This window comes from Babylonia areolata, chromosome 4, assembly GCF_041734735.1.
Source record: "Babylonia areolata isolate BAREFJ2019XMU chromosome 4, ASM4173473v1, whole genome shotgun sequence".
In the NCBI taxonomy this organism is placed as follows: Eukaryota; Metazoa; Mollusca; class Gastropoda; order Neogastropoda; family Buccinidae; genus Babylonia; species Babylonia areolata.
In genome coordinates this window covers 25,116,771-25,137,196 of record NC_134879.1, presented here as the reverse complement: position 1 = coordinate 25,137,196, position 20,426 = coordinate 25,116,771, and the positions used below count along the sequence as shown (strand labels likewise).

Here is a 20,426-nt window from a genome sequence, read left to right as displayed (position 1 = left end):
ACAAGAACATACCCAGCATGCACACCCCTGAAAGCGGAGTATGGCTGCCTACATGGCGGGTTTAAAAACAGTCATACACGTAAAAGCCCACTCGCGTATATACGAGTGAACGTGGGAGTTGCAGCCCACGAACGCAGAAGAAGAAGAAGAAGAAGGTGTCATGTACTGTACCATGTCAAACTGACACAAACTAGGTCTGTTTTTGGTGTCATATACTGTACCATGTCAAACTGACACAAACTAGGTCTGTTTTTGGTGTCATATACTGTACCATGTCAAACTGACACAAACTAGGTCTGTTTTTGGTGTCATATACTGTACCATGTCAATCTGACTCAAACCAGGTCTGTTTTCGTGTGTCATGTACTGTACCATGTCAAACTGACACAAACCAGGTCTGTTTTTGGTGTCATGTACTGTATCATGTCAAACTGACACAAACTAGGGTCTGTTTTGGTGTGTCATGTACTGTACCATGTCAAACGGACACAAACCAGGTCTGTTTTTGGTGTGTCATGTACTGTACCATGTCAAACTGACACAAACCAGGTCTGTTTTGGTGTGTCATGTACTGTACCATGTCAAACTGACACAAAACACGTCTGTCTTTTTGGGTGTCATATACTGTACCATGTCAAACTGACACAAACTATGGTCTGTTTTGGTGTCATATACTGTACCATGTCAAACTGACACAAACTATGGTCTGTTTTGGTGTGTCATATACTGTACCATGTCAAACTGACACAAACCAGGTCTGTTTTTGGTGTCATATACTGTACCATATCAAACTGACGCAAAACATGTTTGTCTTTTTTGGTGTGTCATGTACTGTACCATGTCAAACTGACACAAACCAGGTCTGTTTTTGGTATAATGTACTGTACCATGTTGAACTGACGCAAAACATCTGTCTGTTTTGGTGTCATATACTATGCCCTGTCTGTGAGACCTAGAACCTCACGGATTCTGCTGTTTACTCTGACATGTGGTAACAAGAAGGTGATACAGTATGATACAATATGAGACATTACGACAGGTTACATTAGAGTTGTATACTGAGGCTGATTGATGTGAAGTGTCTGACTGATGTTGTTCAGAGAGGTGAGCTTGTCGAATGCCACAACATCTCTTTTCTGTTCTTGTCTCCCAGACCACATGGCTGGACCGACTACGCAACATACGTCGAGTGGAGAAGGTAGGTGGACAACCTGCAACGCTAGATTGTTCAGTTATGTTTATTTACGGCTCAGTCTCCTTCAAATCATACCACCGGGTTTCGGTTCGGTTTATCGATCAGTTCGCTAGTGAAGTCATCGTTTTGGGTTGGTGGTGGTGCAACACGTGTTATGGCTTTACTTTGTGTACAGCATATGGCCTTTTTTTTTCAGAACTGTCAGTAGTTTTTTTTTATGCTGCTTCCAGCTACGTAGTGTCACAGTCTGTGTGTTATGTGGATGTGTTCATCATGTTGTTGTTTTTTGGTGTTTTTTTGTTTGTTTGTTTGTTTGCTTGTTTGTTTGTTTAAGTAAGGTATATCATGCTTGGAAAGATTGTGAGCCAGTTTGCAAAGATTGTATGGCCAGAAGGGAAGTGAGAGAAAGGATGAGAGGGAGAAAACTACAACAGAAGAATGTAAAGTTTTAGAATATTTTAAAAGCGATTTCATGTGACAGTTTTGTGATTTTACGCACGTTCAAAACATTTAGAATGTTGTAGTATGATTTTTACAGTGTTGGGTACATACTTTTTCTTTTCCTTTTTTTTTTTTAATCTTTGAAATGTGCAGTGCAGCAGTTTATTTTTGCCCAACATGGAATTTCCATTCTTTTTAAAGAGAAGAAAGCTGTATTGAATTGAATTGAAATGAATTGTCAACTGCCTCTTTTGCCTGCACTGTTGGAGAACTCCTGTCAGCATCATCCCTAACCTTGCACTGACAGCCACTGGATGTTGCTTTTTGTGGGATTTCTTTAGATTGGTGGCTGGTTTCTGATAGTTTGCTTCAACACCCCTCAGCATTGTTCACCTTTCTGTGGTAGATTTTGCCTTTGGCACTGTGGATATATCACTCGAGGCAACATCTCAAGTGAGGGTTTTAGTCTTGCAAAGTTTCCGGTGCTGATCTGTGTTATTAGTTTTTAATTTCAATATTTAAGTGTATCTCTAGAAGTCATATATGCTGTAACCCTCTCTTGTCCCTTTGCTGACACCAGTAACTGATTTTGTTGTTGTTTTTGTGATCAACTTGTGTTGAATCCTGTCAGGAGCTGACTGCTGCTGTTTCAGAGAGAAATGCTGTTTTCCATGTGTTTGCATCACAACTGGCATGTTTTTTCTCACTGGGACAGAGACTAGAGGGTGCGGAGGAGTAGAGGTGGAGGGTGGGTGTGTTGGGAGGATGGTGGTGGAAGGGTAGTAGAAGGGGGAGTGGGTGTGAGAGAAACAGTTACCTGGATTTGACTTTCATGAGTTTGAGTGCATTTTGTAATTTGACAGTTTGTTTTTAAGTGACCCAATGTGCTGGAAGGACAGGAGCAAGATTTGTTTTCATCTCTGTGATTTGTGTTCTCTTTGTGTGTCTATATTTGTTTCTTTGTGGATCGGATGTTCAGAGAAATATGTGACTAGATTTTTGACTGGTGTTACCTCTTGTTTCTGTCTTGTTGAAACTGGTGGGTAACTACACACGTTCCTTTCTCATCTTCGCAGTCTGTCTTCTGGGACAGCAACCTTATGTGTGTGATCTTTCTTTTCTTTATTTCATTTTGATTTTTTGATTTTTTTTTTTTTTTTTTTTTTTTTAAGTTGGCTGCTGTCCTTCATTTCTTGAAGTGGTGGATGTGGGGTATTTTTGTGTTTTCATATGCCATAGATTGCTCACATAGATTGCAATAACTTTGACACTTGAGTCTTAAGCGTGTGTATGCGCATGAATGGCCCAGCGCTAAGCTTATATCAAAGACTGACATAAAGCTTACAGTTGGGCCAACAGCTTACTGTGGCTTCTCCACTGCAATGGGAAGTCATTAAAAGCTTAGTATTTTGTGAAGGACAGTGACTCTCAAACCAGGAGGCAAGATTGCACTGTCTCTTAGTGCTGCAGCCATGGGGGCTAGTTGGCCTTTGGGAACCATCCCAGTGCTGACTGTCCTAAAACCTTCTTGGCCGAGAGAGTGGGGATGTAACCTGGGCGAGACACTCTCCACTATAATCAAATTCTAGCTCAGATAGTCAGGACAGCAGTTGCCTCCTCTGCTGTTCTGGTGGTCATTGTCGGACATGGCTGACGATCGTACACACTTGAATGAGTTCAGTCACTGGCAGGTCTGTGCAGTGAAAGCAGAAAAAAAAGGTACACCCATAATGTGCAAGGCACACCACCAAGATCTGGACGTTGGATTGAGTGTCTTTGACACTTATCACTACTCCCCAGTCACAGATGTTACAAAGGCATCTGCCTTCTCCCTCCTTAACCCTCTGTATCTCATTTATCTTTTCCGTCTGTTTTTTTGTTTTGTGGGTTTTTTTTTGGTGTGTGTATGTGTATGTGTTTTGACTATTATTATTAATGTGTGTGTGTGTGTGTGTGTGTGTGTGTGTGTAATGTTTGTGTTGTCACAATGAAGGAATCAAGAGAGTGATTTTTTTTATAATCTTTTTTTGTTTGTTTTTTTTTGTTTGTTTGTTTGTGTGTTTTGACACATGAAGAAATCCAGGAGTACTGTCATGTTTTTTTGTTGTTAACCTGTGATTTTCTTTCTTCAGACTCGTTTTCTCACAGGATATAACGCAGCGGTAACTTTTCAGTTCAATGCCATCCATGAAAAAGAAGCATTTTGAAAATATGTACCAGTTATGAAAAGAGTGTGGCCCCTTTGTTTTCTCTGTGAAAAGAACTGTTTGGCATCAAACTTGTCTTTTGTATTGCCACTAGGGTCACATTTCAGATACTGTAATGTCTTTCTTGTTGTCTTACCTCTGCAAGCTTTTGTTTTTCTTTCAAAACTATGACAGATTGTTGTCTAAACTGTATTTGATTGTCACATACTTGGAAGGACTGAAGTGCATGGTATATTGGTTTAAAAAGAACAGTTTGTTGCTGAGCAGTTTGTTTCATGTGAACAGGCACATTATTCCTCACCAGTGAACAGTTTGTATTCAAAGACATGGTTGCATACAGAGGAGACAAAGTTGTTCAAACTATAGACAATAAGTGCTTCTCATTTCCATGAAGTTGGAGTAAAAGACACAATATCTGACCTTGTGACCCCACTGAAAGTCACAGGGTAAAAGTCACATGTGGGGGATACTATTGATGTGCATCTTTGATTCAAGTCTCATCAACTGACATGACCATGATCTTCAGTCGAGGTTACTTGGTATACATTCATCCTCATTTCGTCCTGCGTATTTTGTTGTTGTTTTTTTCTTCTGCAGATATGCTTTAGCACATGTGCGCATACACACACACACACACACACACATGCATACATACACACGCAGTGCAACTTCCCTCTCAAAGCGTTTTTCAAAGTTCGATAGAAAAGAAGAAAAAGAGAGAGCATTTATACTCCGATTCAAAACCAAAAAAAGTGTTCAGAGATGATGATAATAATGCTCATGTACAAATTGTTCACTTGGTGAATCTCCTGCTCCCATTCCTAAAAAAGCTTTCATTGTAACACAGTGCCTACATACATTGTGGCGTAGAGCATTTCATCCTAGCAGTTCATGTACAGTGCTATCTGTATAACGTGCCTGTGAACAGGGTTAGCCTCTAGAATTATACTGAAGTAGTCTGATGGCTTGCATACTGCAGCTTTTCAAGAAAACATTAGATGCATGGATTGATGCATTGTACTTTCGGAGCTGAGACTGAGACTGATAGTTTCCCTTTTGTTTTGACAGTGACACTTTTTTTGTGTGTGCAGTTAACTTTCATGTTGCATAATTACACAGTTGTTTGGCTAAATGAGCTGCAAGAATTCAGAGAAAAAAAGAGACAGAGCATATCATTTGCTTTTTTTCTGACATGTTCTTTGAAGTTCCTGTTGTCATTTATATTTGATCTGTGTGTGTGTGTTTGTGTGTGTGTGTGTGTGTGTGTGTGTGTGTTAAGAAAGAAAGTGATGTGTGTGTGAGTTTGCATGTGTATATGTGTGTATATATGTGTATGTGTGTGCATGTGTGTATTTTCAGTCAAAATTACTGAATACTGGTGACAGTACAGAATATTGAAGTTCTCATCAGCTCACAGAGTGCAGCATTTAAGCGTATAATGGCATTTTTTTAGACTGCTTAACTGCATATATACAGATGTCATCGCTGTTTTATTTGGAAAGTGGACCATGTGCCCAGTCTTGTCGTTATGTAAGCATGGTCACTGTTCTAGCAAGCATTAGCCATGGCAGTTTTTCAAGTAATTGTAGCACAAATATACCTGCTGAAATTTGTTTAAAAAAAAAAAAAAGAAAAAAAAAGCTAGTTAACTATGGATTCTTGTTGAATAACGCATCGCTTGTCGTTAGAAATGAGTGCCATGAGAGCAATCTTCAGACTACTGAAGATGAGGGGAGGTGTCATGAGATGTAAAATTTAACCAACCCTTGTTTTATCAGAGGTGTTTGTCATCATCGTACTGTCTTTGTGTACAACCCACAGCATATCACTTCTTTGAAGCTGAGGTTGTCGACAGCAGAATAATGGTAGTGGGTTAAGCTGAAAGGTTTATACAGACAGTGTAAATAGATTTGTAGATCATGAGTGCACATCAAAAAATTGTTCTCTTTTTTGGAGGGAGGGGTGGTGGGGTCATATCTTTAATGATCGGTAACTGATTTTCAGGCGGACTTTCAGGCTGTGAACTAACTTGCAAACAAATTGGACTTTTTTTTTTCTCTTTTGTTTTTTGTTTGTTCAGAAACTCTTTAATATTTGATAACAACATGGAATTACTAGGGTTCACAATACTGAACTTTAGGACAATTGTTATTTATGTATTTGTTTTATTTTATTTTTACTTCGATGATTGATTTGCAGTCTGACAGAAGGCACGCATGCAGTTAAGAAACCCAGTTGATAGGATGTTCAATGTAAGCTGCAAGGTTTAGGCTTGAGCGTATCCTTTAACTACCACTACCAGTGCTGTTCTGTAGTTTTTCCTGGCGTCTGTCGGTGAGCCCAGTTCAGGAGGCACAGGATGCTTTGTGCAGAAATGGGACATGCTTTTTTGACTCACTTGTGTAAACAAAGTGAGTCTATGTTTTAACCCGGTGTTCGGTTGTCTGTGTGTGTGTGTGTGTGAGTGTCTGTGTGTCCGTGGTAAACTTTAACATTGACATTTTCTCTGCAAATACTTTGTCAGTTGACACCAAATTAGGCATAAAAATAGGAAAAATTCAGTTCTTTCCAGTCATCTTGTTTAAAACAATATTGCACCTCTCGGATGGGCACAAAAAAAAAAAAAAAAAAAAAAAAAAAAAAAAAATGAAGCCTAATTATATGCAAACTGCATTTACTGTTATATTTATATTTTTTGTATTCTCTAAACTTGGCACTTTGATCCCAACAACAAGAGCAGTCATTATTATCATTTTTTGTTCAAACAGGAACTTCTTTTGCTAAGCATGGAAGTTTTATTTATTTGCAAACGTTTTCGGTGCAGATAGCAAAAAAGGGAAATTACTCTGTAATTAATGCTAGGGGACTTAATTTGCTTTAAACTGATCTTTCTCATCTTAAACATTACATTTTGAAATTATACTCAGTACATAAAAAGCTTGTGTGTTTTACTCTCAGTCACAAGTGAGTCTTGAAGGCCTTGCCTCTCTTGTTTTTCTCCTTTTTTTTGGCTATGTTTTTCCGTCAGGAGCTTCCCTCCCCTGTGTTCAGTTTGAGTTGTCCTCCTCCCACCATTTCTCCTGCAGCTCTTCATCCTGCCTCTTTCCCTGTGTCTTCCACAGTGCTTTTACCTTCATTCCTTCCTGCTCATTCCTATGTTGTTGTTTTTTTTGTTTTTGTTTTTTAAATTTTTTTTTATAACCCCTTTTTGTTGGGGGTGTTGAGGAGAGGGGTTACCTTTGTGTGTGTGTGAGAGAGAGAGGGTGGGGGGGAGGTTGCGGGGGGTGGGGGGGGAGTGTGGGGGGGTCCCAATTGTTTTGTCCTTTTTTCGTTTTTTATTTCTCCTTTTGTTAATGGGGGGGGGGGGGGGGGGGGGGGGGGGAGTAGGGAGGTCAGGTGTAAGGATGTCTGTCTTATTCAGTGTGTCTGTGTCTGTGTGTCATTTTTGTTGTTGTTGGGATTTTTTGTTTTTTTAATTTTTGTTTAATATAACAACTCCACCACCTTTTTTTTTTTTTTTTTTTTGAGGGAAGGAGAAATAGAGGGTATTTTTGTCAGGGGGATAGGGAAATTTGAGGTGGTTGATGAGGAAGGGAAGGGGGAAGGTGGGGGTGGTTGGCTGGTTGGTTGGTTGGTTGCAGGTGTTTTTTTTTTGTTTGTTTGTTTTTTGTTTTTTATCTTTTTCTTTTTAGACAGTTAGTGGAAGATAGTTTTAATGGCAAATCTAATTTCTTCACGAAATTTTTGTTGTTGAATACGATATATCATGGTTGCTCAGTTTTATGTCATTTTTTCTTTTCATTTCAATCATGTTCATAATCGCCCTCATCCCTTTCTTATTATCGTTTAGAGATATGATACGGAATGGTTGGTCAATGGCATATTTACTTAGAAATTGTTTTCAAGACGCTAGTTTGAGATTTGCATAGGTGTGGAAAGTATCATGATTGGTTGCTATTGACATGTGTTACGCAATCCAGAAAGAGTCTTCACACTCCCTGAAATCTGAGCAGATGCTGCTTATTACTTGGGTACTGCACTCCTGAATGATGCATGGGTGGATGTCGTTTGGTGTTCATTTTTTGTTTGTTTGTTTGTGTGTTTGTGTGTTGTTTTTTGAGAACTTGGGTTTACTTGTATGTCATCTCTTTTACAGTTCTGTTGTTTTGGGGGTTACTTTGTTGGTTGGTTTATTATTGTTAGTTAGTCTTGACAGCTTTACTTTTGATTGTGTTTTATTGACATGTTCAGTTTTTCATGTTCTTTATACATTTTCTGTGCCTTTAAATTTGACACAAACAAACTTTATGAAGAATGTTTTATTGTGATGAGGAAAACAAAGTATGGAAATGATATAATGATGATTGTCAAATACTGACAATATGTTTATCAATACGTTCATTTGTATGGCATTTTCATAGTCAGTGCTAATGGATGTTTATCATTTCTGTCATTTTTTACAGTCAAAGCTAGGTACACATGCGATCAGTCAATATACTTATGTTGTTTCACGCGGTGTTAGGTGTTCGGCTTGTGCAGGGGGGCAAAGCTTGCTTGATATCATCACAGAATGAAACTCGTTGCTGGCCATCAGTACATGAGACTGCTTGAAGCTGGCAGTGTTGCTAGACATGCATTGTATAATGTCCACTTGTCTCCCTATCTGCCTTTTATCCTGATATTTCTTCATTCTCATTGCTTTTTTTTTTTTTTTAAATACTATTTCATTTGCTTTGGTTGGTTTGCATTGTTTTGTTTTCATTCCATGTTTGGTTCCACGTTCACTCGTTTGACGGCCTTTTCATTCCCATGGTAAAATGGATAGGAAAAGCTTGTGAGTATCTCTTTCCACATTTTGTGACCTTTTCTCTGCCACCCTTGGGTTTGTGTGTTGGCTTTCATCATCACAAAGCACTCGTTCCGTTCTTAGTGGTTTTACTTTACACATACACACATGTGGGGTGGGGCTTGAGGGACGTTTGGGCTGTGTTGCTACTTCTCCTTTTTGCAAGCTGTGTCAGTGCTTCATTCGTTGACTAACAAAACCTCCTCGCAGTTGGCTGCGGCTGTGGTAATCAGGTGTGGGTTATGAGGTGACTGATGAAGAACAAGGAACTTGCCTTCATTCAGCATCTGTGTTATTCTGTCTTTCCTTTGTCTTTATTTCAGATATGGAAACATGTTTGAGAAAAATAAAGTTTATGTTTATATGTGTTTGTTGCCGATGAATTTTCTTTAAGTTGTACATTCCAGTTGTCTTTCCTTCATACCCCCGTTTTTTCAAAATATTTATCATTCTTCATGTTTCTTACTAAACAGTTTCATTTTTATCTTGTTGGTAAAAAGTTCAATTTATATTTGTTGTTTTCCATCAGTGATGTTTTAATCAATGTCAGTGTTGCATGCAGCTTATTTAACAGTTCTGTTTGACTGATCGTTCTTTCAAACATCAATTGCCGTTATTCACTTTTGTCTGGCCCTCCCAAATGGCTGTCAGACAGACTAAGTGAATGTAGAATAATGCTGCCAGACTTATTTGCATAGCTCCTAAATCTGACCATGTTTCTCTTCTCTTTAAAATTTCTCCACTGGTTGCCTCTTTCTGATCGAATAGACTACAAGTAGTGCACTCTTGACTTTTTGATGCAGTCAGTGGTTCTGGACCAGGGCATCTTTCTGCCAGCTCCTCCCTTCTGATACTCGACTTCTCAGGATACTTGATGTCAGAACTAAGACTAACAAAGATCCTTTTCTTTTCAAGCTCCGGAGACAGGGAACAGTCTCCATGGCAACCACCAGTGCTATTGACTCCCTCACCTCTTTCAGATCTGGCCTCACAACTCACCTCTTCTCTCAGTTTGGTTGTGGCGTGTACATCAAAACTGTATATACTGCATACATGTGTGGTATGCTTGACTATGTGCATGCATGTGTGCAAGTATGCATGTGTGTGGGTGTGGGGGAGGTTTGTGTATATGTATGTTTGTGTGTGTGTGTGGATGTTTGTGTATGAATGTGTATCTGTATATGTATTATTTACAATGTATAATTTGTTATTTGTTGTTGTTTTTTTAATGTCACTTAGTTTTAAGACAAATTCTTTCTGTTTGGGATACAGCTATGAAGGTGATTTTTAAACAGAATTTCAAACAAAGTCATGTCTCCATGAAAGGTTTGGATTTGCTCTTGAGGATTTGGGAAGGTGTAAGTCAAATGAGACTGTTTGCTCACCAAAGCTTAGTTACGTTCCTTAAATAATAATTAACACTGAACCATAGGCTTCCTTCCTCTGTTTCTTTCTGTCACTGTTTTTTTTTGTTTCATCTCCCTTCTTTCACTTTAATACTTTAATGCTCCCTTCTTGGTTTCTGTCTCTTTGCCTGTGTTTTTCTCTCTGTCACTCTATCAGGGGAATATATATATATATATATATATATATATATATATATATATATATCGCAGAAGCATATAATACCAAAAGGAAAAGATTAACATCAGTATGATATTAACATGATTGTAACATGATATAAAAAAAATGTAAGATAACATAAAGACAGATGAATAACAAAAAAAGAAGTTCCGCAATGAGGTTGGATGTCAGTATTTTTTGTGTCAGTTAATTGACTGTCATACATGAGTAGTATGGAATATCTGTTAAAGTTATATGTGATATTGTACAAATGTTTATGGGTTTTTTTAATGTGTACTTAAGTTGTTTGTTAGTTCTCTTTATCGTTTCTCGCTTTTTTTTTTTCGTTTGTCGTTTACACAAGTTGAATTATCTCCCTTGGCAGTAGAGCTGTAAAACACTATTTGTCAATTTTTAAAAAAAAAAGTGTCTCTCAGGGGAATATGACATGGTGCCAGTTTAATCTAGCCCATTATGCTGTATTTTTGATCTGAGATATGAAATTCCGCTAATTGGAATGAGGCAAGTTTCTGGGCATGGACAGTTGAAGAATTTATATCAAGTAGCTATTACATGCTTGTGGATCAGCTGTTTTATAAGCACACAATTTATTATTGTCTATTGTTTGTGTTTTTTTGGTTTGGTTTTGTATTTTGTTTGTTTGTTTTTTGCTGTTGTTTTCACCTAACATAAGCTGATAAGGCAAGCTGTGCAGTGTAAAGACAGGTACCAATGTGTATAGGCATATCTGCCGCAGGGTATGAATGAATCTGTGTGTTCTTCTCAACTGTCCATTGGGTATGTAGAGATTCATGGTGATTTATAATTTATGTTTAGTTTTCATGAAATCATCCGTCAGAATCTTTACCATAGTGACTGTAGCTGGAAGGCAACCAGTATCTTTAGTTACACTTTGAGGGAAAGGTCCGTATAGCTTTGATTGTGATTCAGTTTTGAGGTCTATCGCTCTGTTATCAGTCTGTCTGTCTTCTTCTCTCTCCTAATGTATTGCAGTTCTATATCTTTCCTGCTTTCCCTCTCTATTTTTCTCTCTCAGTCTCTATCTCCCTGTTTTTCTCTCTCACTCTCCATTCCTCTATTTTTCTCTCATCCATATATGTTTGTATGTTCAGACATTGGCAGGTATGAAAGTTGGACAATGTACTTACACCTTCACTGTTGCTGGAAAGCAGGGATCCGTTCATTCATTACCCCTACCTTCTCTGTTCCCTTTTCCCCCTTTTTTCATCCCTTGCACTGCAGTCCATTGCTTTCTCTCTTACCTCTGTGGTTCCCACCCATTTCTCCTCAGTATTCATCTGCTCTCTCTTCCTTTCTTGCTCTTAACACACAGACACACAGACACAGACACACACACACACACACACACACACATACTTTCACTCACACACACACACATGCACGCAAACACAACAACAACAACAACAACACACACACACACACACACACACACACACACACACACACACACACACACACAGAGGCATGCACACACTTGTCTCAAAACACTTGCAATGAAAAAATATTGACCTGAAGAACAAACACACTATGCATTGTTCTGATATGCACCATTCATCTGTCTCTTGTCGCACCTTGCACTAAACTAAAACAGTCACAGTGTTAAATAAAAGGTTACTCACATCCTTTGCACATTATTTTACATATAAGCAAAATAATGTTCAAGTATTCACATGACCTATTCCAATTCATATATAAGCAGTTGGGAGAAGAAAAAAATATCTCCACACACATTGAAACTGAAGACTGTGTTTCACCATAATGCACACCATTTATTAAAATGCATGGTTTATGGCAGTGTCGTTCTTTTTGAGACATCAAAATGCATGGTTTGTGACCTTGATGTTCTTTTTGAATCATATTTACTTTTAATGAGCATGTTTTTTGTTCATCATGTGAAACCCATCTGACCAAAACTTTATTTGTTAAGTGGCTTAGCAGCTTGTAATTGATAATTGAATGAACTAACAATTGTGTGTGTGTGAGAGAGTGTTTACCTAATTAATGAATGAACTAACATTTGTGTGTGTGTGAGAGTGTTTATTTTCAGTCATTAGGATGTGTGTATTACAGTGTGTGTGTGTGTGTGTGTGTGTGTGTGTGTGTGTGTGTGTGTTCCAATTGAACTATTTCTCTATCAAGATTAAGATGGTAAAAGAGCAAAACAAAACAGTGTACCTTAAGTTATTGGGATGTGTGTGTAGGCATGCATGTGTGTGTGTGTGTGTGTGTGTGTGTGTGTGTGAAGCTATTAGAATGCATGCATCTGTAAGACCAAAATCAAATTGTTCACTTTCAAAATCAGGATGGTAGCTGAACACAGCAAACAGTACTTTAATGATTTGATCAAGAAAGTGGTTTTGGTGAAACTGTTGGCTATCAAGATTGAGATGGTAACTAAGCATATCAAACAGTGATTTGATGCGTAAAATGTGGTTTTACATACCTTGGTGATAAAGATGCACTGGGTGGAGTAGATGGTTTACACAAATTTCCTCTCTTCTACAAGTGTGGCAAGAGGGAAAATTGTTAGCTTGGCAAAGTGGGGGAGGATGAAAACTAATCACAAGAGAACTGACTCAGGAGGCCATCTTGACCACCAAGGTATTTAAAACCACATTCCATACGTCAATCAAGATATCTGCAGTCCATATTTTTCAGTTATTTGATGATTTGGTCAAGGAAAATGTTGTCATGAAGAAATACCTTAAAACACCTTAGTGGTGTTGGTGACTTTGCAGAGTAAGTGCAAGCACAAGTAAGAATGCACAAACATACTGTCCTTTATATGATGACTTGAAAAGGCAACAGTGATTTTATGGATTTGTAATTTACAGTGTCAACTATTCATTATTGACTGGCTTAAGTTCTCTGGACTGTTGTTGTTTAAATTGTGATAATCTATCTATCTATATATATATATTGTTGTGTATATGTAGAACTTTACAGAGATTATAAATCTGGCTTGGAGTTATTGAGTGACATTATCGTTTCATGAATTTTGCATGTATGACATCAAGAATATTGTAGTTGTGAATAATCGTTGATGGTAATTTTGAAAGTGATTTTATGACATTCTTTGCTTTTTTTTTTAACAGTTAATCAGCTTTTCAAACATTCTTTGCAAGTTACTTTAACATGAACACTGTCCGTAGTGCTTTTGTTTGTGATACTATGCTCTTAAAACAATACGCTTATGACAGTGCATTGATGAGAGAGTCAGCAAAATTATAGGTAAGACTTTGGAAGAAAAGGATACAGCTGTGTATTTTTGGGTGTAAACTAAGTTAGGTTGGTGAGCCAGAACTCGTGTGTGTGTGTGTGTGTGTGTGTGTGTGTGTGTGTACAAAGATGCCTCACATGTAATAGTTGGAACATGAATGTGCCAGAGAACAAACGGGTGAGCTTTGCATAAAAATGAAAGGTGTATAAAGGCACCAAAGGACAGGTGACCCTTATAACCTGAAACGACAGGTACGATAAGGTGGCAGAGAACAGGAGGGTGTGTTGGTGTTGTGCAGAGAGATGAGGAGTACCTGAAGGACCAGTTCCGGCTGACCTTCATGGAGACGGTGTACCCCCTGCACCACATGGCCACCTTGCCCAACTACCGGCCTGGGGACTTTGAGAACACGGAGGTCTGCCTCTGTCCACACACCTCCTGCTTCTGTCTGTCTGTCTCTCTTTTGTCAGCATTGTCAGGCTCTGAGAACACAGAGATCAGTCGCTGTCCACACACCCCCCCCCCCCCCCCCCCCCCATTTCTCTCTCTCTCTCTCTTGTCAGCATCGTCAAGCTCTGAGAACACAGAGATCAGTCTCTGTCCACACCCACACACCTCCTGTTTCTCTCTCTCTTTTTTTTTTTTGTGTGTGTGTGTGTGTGTGTGTGTGAAGAGCGATCGAATTGCCCCATTGTATCCCCCACCCCTTTGTGTATGGGTCGGTGGCCTTCACAATTAAACCTGTGTCAGTGTCTCTCTCGCTCTCTCTCTTTCTCTCTTGTCAGCATGTCAGGCTCTGAGAACAAAGAGATCAGTCTCTATCCACACCCACACACCTCCTGTTTCTCTCTCTCTCTCTCTCTTGTCAGCATGTCAGGCTCTGAGAACAAAGAGATCAGTCTCTGTCCACACCCACATACACCTCCTGTCTCTCTCTCTCTCTCTCTCTTTTGTCAGCATCATCAGGCTCTGAGAACACAGATATCAGTCTCTGTCCACACACACACACACCTCCTGTCTCTCTCTCTCTCTCTTGTCAGCATGTCAGGCTCTGAGAACACAGAGATCAGCCTCTGTTCACACACACACACCTCCCACTTCTGTCTGTCTCTCTTTTGTCAGCATTGTCAGGCTCTGAGAACACAGAGATCAGCCTCTTTCCACACCCACCCACACCTCCTGTTTCTCTCTCTGTGTCTCTTTCTGTCTCTCTGTGTCTTGTCAGCATTGTCAGGCTCTGAGAACACAGAGATCAGCCTCTTTCCACACCCACCCATACCTGCTTCTGTCTCTTTCCCTTTTGTCGGCATTGTCAGGCTCTGAGAACACAAAGGTCAGCTTCTGTTCACACACACCTCCTGCTTCTATTTGTCTCTCTTTTGTCAGCATTGTCAGACTCAGAGAACACAGAGGTCTGCCTCTGACCATCAGCAGACCTCATGCTTCTTTCTCATGTTTTATCAACGTTATTAGGCTCTGAGAGCACAGAGGCTTGCTTCTTTCTTGTCCATATAAGGGTCTGAGAATACAGAGGTTTGCTTCTTTCTTGTCTATATAAGGCCCTGAGAATACAGAGGTTTGCTTCTTTCTTGTCTATATAAGGCCCTGAGAACACAGAGGTTTGCTTCTTTCTTGTCTATATAAGTCTCTGAGAACACAGGTTTGCTTCTTTCTTGTCTATATAAGGCCCTGAGAACACAGAGGTTTGCTTCTTTCTTGTCTATATAAGGCCCTGAGAACACAGAGGTTTGCTACTTTTTCATCTGCTTTATCAACATAGAGGGCGGGGTGTGGGGGAAGGGGCTGGGGGGGCATTATGTTTTCTGACACTTACACAACAGGAGAAAAAAAACAACTAAATCTCCAGCAGAATATGTTCCATTATTTCTCACCATCCATCTTCGCCACCACAGAACCCCTTTCACCCCGCAACAGATTTTCTCCCATCCCACTGTTTTGTTACATTTCAGCTTTCTCCCGAATCAAGCTGCTGACGTTGCCAGTTTTGCTAATAATATGATTGATGTTCGTGTGTGTGTGTGTGTGTGTAAAAACCAGGCCCGCAAGGAAGAGGTGAACAAGTTCCGTGAGATGAAGCAGCAACGCCAGTCAACCCTTGCTGTTCTGCTGTCGTCCGACATCATGTTCAAGCCCTTCAGTCTGGACGAGGTGACGTACAACATGATCGGCCCGCACTGTTTGCCCAAGCCGGCAGTGGTCAGTACAGTTTTGCCTGTCTGAAGTGTGTTACTTCTGTGTAAGAATTGTGGTGGAGTCGTCGTTTGCGGTTTCAGGATGTGTCTGATGATGTGTGTGTTTGTGCCTGTGTGTACAGTAAAATGTTGTTGTGCATGTATTTGTGTGTTTGGTCTGTGTAAGGGTATGTGTGTGAACTATTATGTGTGTATGTATGTGCATTGAACTTTATTTTTGTGTTTGGTCTGTGTAAAGGTACATGTGTACACTTTGTGTATGTGTGTTTGCGTGCTTGTGTGTGTCTGTGTCTTTGTGTGTACATATGCATCTATATACATACATATGTGTGTGTGTGTGTGTGCATGGATATTTATGACCGGAAATGAGCATTCACATATCAGACAAACAATTTCTATGCCTAAATGATTAATGATTTTGTGATCAGCCTGCACGCAAGTCAAAACTTTGAAATTCTGTCAGTGAGCAGTTGGAGGGTCTAGAAGCAATGTCTCATATCTTATATGAAAATTATATAATTCCATTAATTTGCATGCATATTGGTTTATGTATTTTTTCATACCTGTGAAAATCACCATTTCATTTACCCTGAATATGATAAACATTTTGCGTTCATGTTCATTGCACCATAAATGGATGTATTCAAGTATCATAACGTACAACTATAAGTGTACCCATTACATACGGATTAATCAGATACCAGCATGCTTTATTTCACATGCTAGAAAAAAAAAAAAAGGATACAATTTTTCTTGATGTGTTTGTGCTTTTCTGTGTGCAGACATCACAAAGCTAGATGATTTATTCTGTATTTGCCTGTGATGTCTACTCATCTGTGATCTTCCGTCCAGTGTATGACTGTTAGAAAGTGTATCGCAGTACCTTGGAAATATTCTTCCCTTCTCCGACAGAGAAGAATCTCAAGTGTACCCACAGACACTGCCTCTGGAATAGAAAGAGCTTGTATTAAAGAAAGAAAAAATAGTTGTGTGTATGGGTGGTGAGTGTGTGTGTGTGTGTATGTGTGTGTGTGTGTGTGTGTGTGTGTGCATTTGTATGTTTGATTCTTTGCTGGCCATTGCAGCCCCTCTTAGTCCATACCATTACGTTCCAGTACATATCATTCCATTGATTAATAAATAGTAAAGAAGTTGTGTACCTTGTGTAATGGAGAGAGTTACCACTCTTTACTATTTGTTAATCATTTCATCTCCTGGCCCATTATTTGTAATATCATTCCATTGTATTGATTTTTTTTTTAGATAATAAAATTGATATCAAGTTCATGAATTGTTCAAGACACGTTGAAGAGAAGAGCCTGTGATGATATGATCTGTGAAAACCAGATTTTATGAAAACTTGTGCTTGTGAGCTTGATGTTGTTAGTGTAAAAATTGAAGAATGTAGATGAAATTTTAAGATATTAAAAGATGTGTATCTACAAAAGAAAAGCTGGAGTGTGTGTGTAATTTTTTGTGTGTTTCAGTTTTTGTGTAGACTGTATAAAGCATTGGTTTGCATTACACAGATGTACACACACACATTTATGTATATTTATATGTATGTATGTATGTATACAAACACATCTACAAAGATAGCTGCAAAGAGACTCACACATAGACTCATGTTATTTGTTACCTGAATGTTTGTCCTCAAGGGATTTCACATGTACCATACCATGCAACAACTACTAAGAAGGACAACACAAATATATATGTGTGTGTGTGTGTGTGTGTCTGTAAACATATATATATATAGAGAGAGAAATAGGTAATACATGAATGTGCATATACATATGTTTATGTGGATATGTGCTCACAAACATGTAGGCATTGGTACCAAGAAATGTTCAAAGAATGGAATGACAGCTCATGCACGCAATTTTATTGTCAAGAAATCAAAATATTGTAGATGTTTAATATACTCACTGCCAGAGCCATGTATATACATGCAGTCTGTCTTGGAACATGACATTACATCCGTGGAGAAAGCAGTGATCACATAATTATATGACACTGCACAGCAGTTAGTTCGGATCAGAAAATCAGAAGAGCAAAATGAATTATCATTATGACTGGTACTATCATTATTATTATCCTTATTATTATTGATACTTGTTTGGGCCTGTCTTCAGTAAGAGACCAAACTGTAAGCACTTTCCACAGTCATTTGCACAACAGGCTGCCAACATGGGTGGAGTCGCCTTACAGCTGGCGGTAGGCTTGCATCATTCTTCTTCTTCTTCTTTGTTCATGGGCTGCAACTCCCACGTCCACTCATATGTACATGAGTGGGATTTTACGTGTATGACCATTTTTACCCCCACCATGTAGGCAGCCGTACTCCGTTTTCGGGGGTAGGCTTACATCATTCATTTCCTGTATCATTCCCTCAGGCATCAGTCATGCATGCACATTTGCCAGCGATTACCTTTTTTTTTTTTCTTTGCCAAGGGTTCTTTAAAATGTGTTATGTGCATGCAGTACCAACAGAACTTACATCCTATTGAGGTATATTTACTACCCACCTGCCTGAAAACAAAACTAGCACCTGAACATTATTTAGATAAAGCAAATAGCAGACCTGTTTACGCTGAGAGTGTAATTGGTGTATTCTACAGAAACAGTGCTTTTTTTTTTTTTTTTTTTTTTAAAGGGGATAACATAGTCGCAAAACAGTCACAGGGAATACATAGATAAGCATGCATATATACATTAGTATAATGTATACAAATACATATATGTGTGTGTGATTCTCCACTGTATCAGTATTTCCCCTGTTCAAAACAACACCATTAGAGGATACCAAAACTCGTCAAATAGAAAAAAAACACTTGATAGACTAAAACAACACACACATGCACACACTTGTGCACACACACACACAGAGCTATGAAGAACTACCGGTAATAAATAATTAATAAAAAAAAAACCCAACTAATTTTAGATAGTGGTATGAAGCACATAGGTCTTACAAAGAGAATGGACTGACCATGCAGCTGACTGTGATAGTTTGAGGCGATCGAGTGTGTGACTGCCTCTGTCTTTCCATGCGTCTGTCAGTGTGCGTGCGTCTTCCTTCAGTCTCCGTTTCTCTACTGTCTCTGAGCTCTCCATCTCTGTCCTGGCCCCCCCAGCCCTCCCCCTCCCTCCGGCTTCACTCCCCAAAGTATCACTGATGTCAGCCCCCTGCCCGTCCCTGCCAGCCGTCCTTTTCTATCCCAGTACTTTGTCTATCCTTGACTGGGACTCCCCTGACTCTGTCTAAACGTGATGAATGACGATGCAGAGAAGGAAGAATAAAAGAATAATTATGTAGAGACAGATCTTGAGAGACTGGGAGGTTTGGGTCCGGTGAAGAAAGCCGGGGGGGAAAAAGAAACAACAGAAAAGAAATAAACAGCTCAAGGATGAAAGATAAGAAATTGAAACGAGAGAAAGCAAACGACTGATGTTCGAGGTCATGGTGATTTATGGGCATACACTGAGCCACCCCCCCACCCCACCATCCGCCCCATCCTCTATCCACACCTAATTCAACGAAATTAAGGGAGCAAACCAATGAAGCTTTTTCTTTTCTTTTTTTTCGATAGGCTCGACTCCCTTATGTGCACTTCAGATGGACCATCCATGCATGGATTTTCCCTCTCGGATCTCCGGCAGTCCCGACCCCCCGCCCCCTCCCCCCCCCCCCCCCCCCCCCCCGGCCCATACACACACTGACACACATTTTAAGTTTCATGTTTCCAGTTTTAATCATCCTTTCATGGAGAACAATTACAAATTAACGATCCCGTGCACAACATTTAACTTGAACATTTCCAAATGCACACAAGCTTCAGTCGCCCAGCGTGTACATTGATGTTGAGAAAATACAAACGTCTTTTAACCCAAAATTATAAGACAACATCTGCAAATCTAATCAGCTTTTAAATCCAAATTATAAGACAACATTTGCAAATCTAATAAATTTACAGCTAAAATGACTTTTCTGCGTCCTTTGAGCGTATTATAAAAACTGAAAACTGATTTCGTTGATGAATATTTTTCAGGCACATAACGTTTTCGCGGCAACTGATCAAACTGACATTCCACTTATAAACTGGAACTCATTCCAATCAAAAACATGTTACAAACCTATGGCATAACTGTAAGTATCGTGGTATGCCATCATGATTGCGTCTCCCTATTACTATTTCCAACTTATCAGTGATTACTGTTAAGTTCGAAATTTGAAGAAGCTGATATCGCCGGAACGCGCGCGCGCGCGCGCATGACACATCACATGTACAGTAAGCACGCACGCACACACTGTGACACACACGTCCGCACTGACTCACACACACATCGCAGTTACACACAAGCACACACACACACACCGACACACTGACACACACGCACTCGGCACAACATGATCACACACTGCACACACTGACACACACACACACACACGCGCACACACACACACACACGCGGCGTGCACGCGCACAGACTCGGACACACACACTGACGCACACACTACACACACACACACACTCGCGCGCGCACACACACACACACACACACACACACACACACACACTGACACACACACACACACACGCACACGTGGAAATGAACATCCCTGGGTCGCCACAGGAAGCGGAATTATTCAGCCTTGAAACAAGACCTGACTTAGTTATTGAGGCAAATCATTTGG

General features: G+C 39.6%; 1 protein-coding gene across 3 annotated transcripts in view; it reads left to right on the top strand.

Annotated features, from left to right (window-relative positions):
* Positions 1–17,169, top strand: part of LOC143280990 (nephrocystin-1-like) — a 70,284-nt gene extending 53,115 nt beyond the window's left edge. For 2 of the 3 annotated variants that reach the window (XM_076585843.1, XM_076585841.1), the window contains 5 exons: positions 1,154–1,198; positions 3,769–3,798; positions 13,813–13,929; positions 15,573–15,731; positions 16,510–17,169. In XM_076585843.1, coding sequence (XP_076441958.1) covers positions 1,154–1,198; positions 3,769–3,798; positions 13,813–13,929; positions 15,573–15,731; positions 16,510–16,524 — 366 coding nt within the window. In that variant the 3' untranslated portion in view covers positions 16,525–17,169. The remainder of the gene's footprint in view (positions 1–1,153; positions 1,199–3,768; positions 3,799–13,812; positions 13,930–15,572; positions 15,732–16,509) is intronic. The other variant, XM_076585842.1, reaches the window with a different exon arrangement.
* Positions 17,170–20,426: the final 3,257 nt, after the last annotated feature.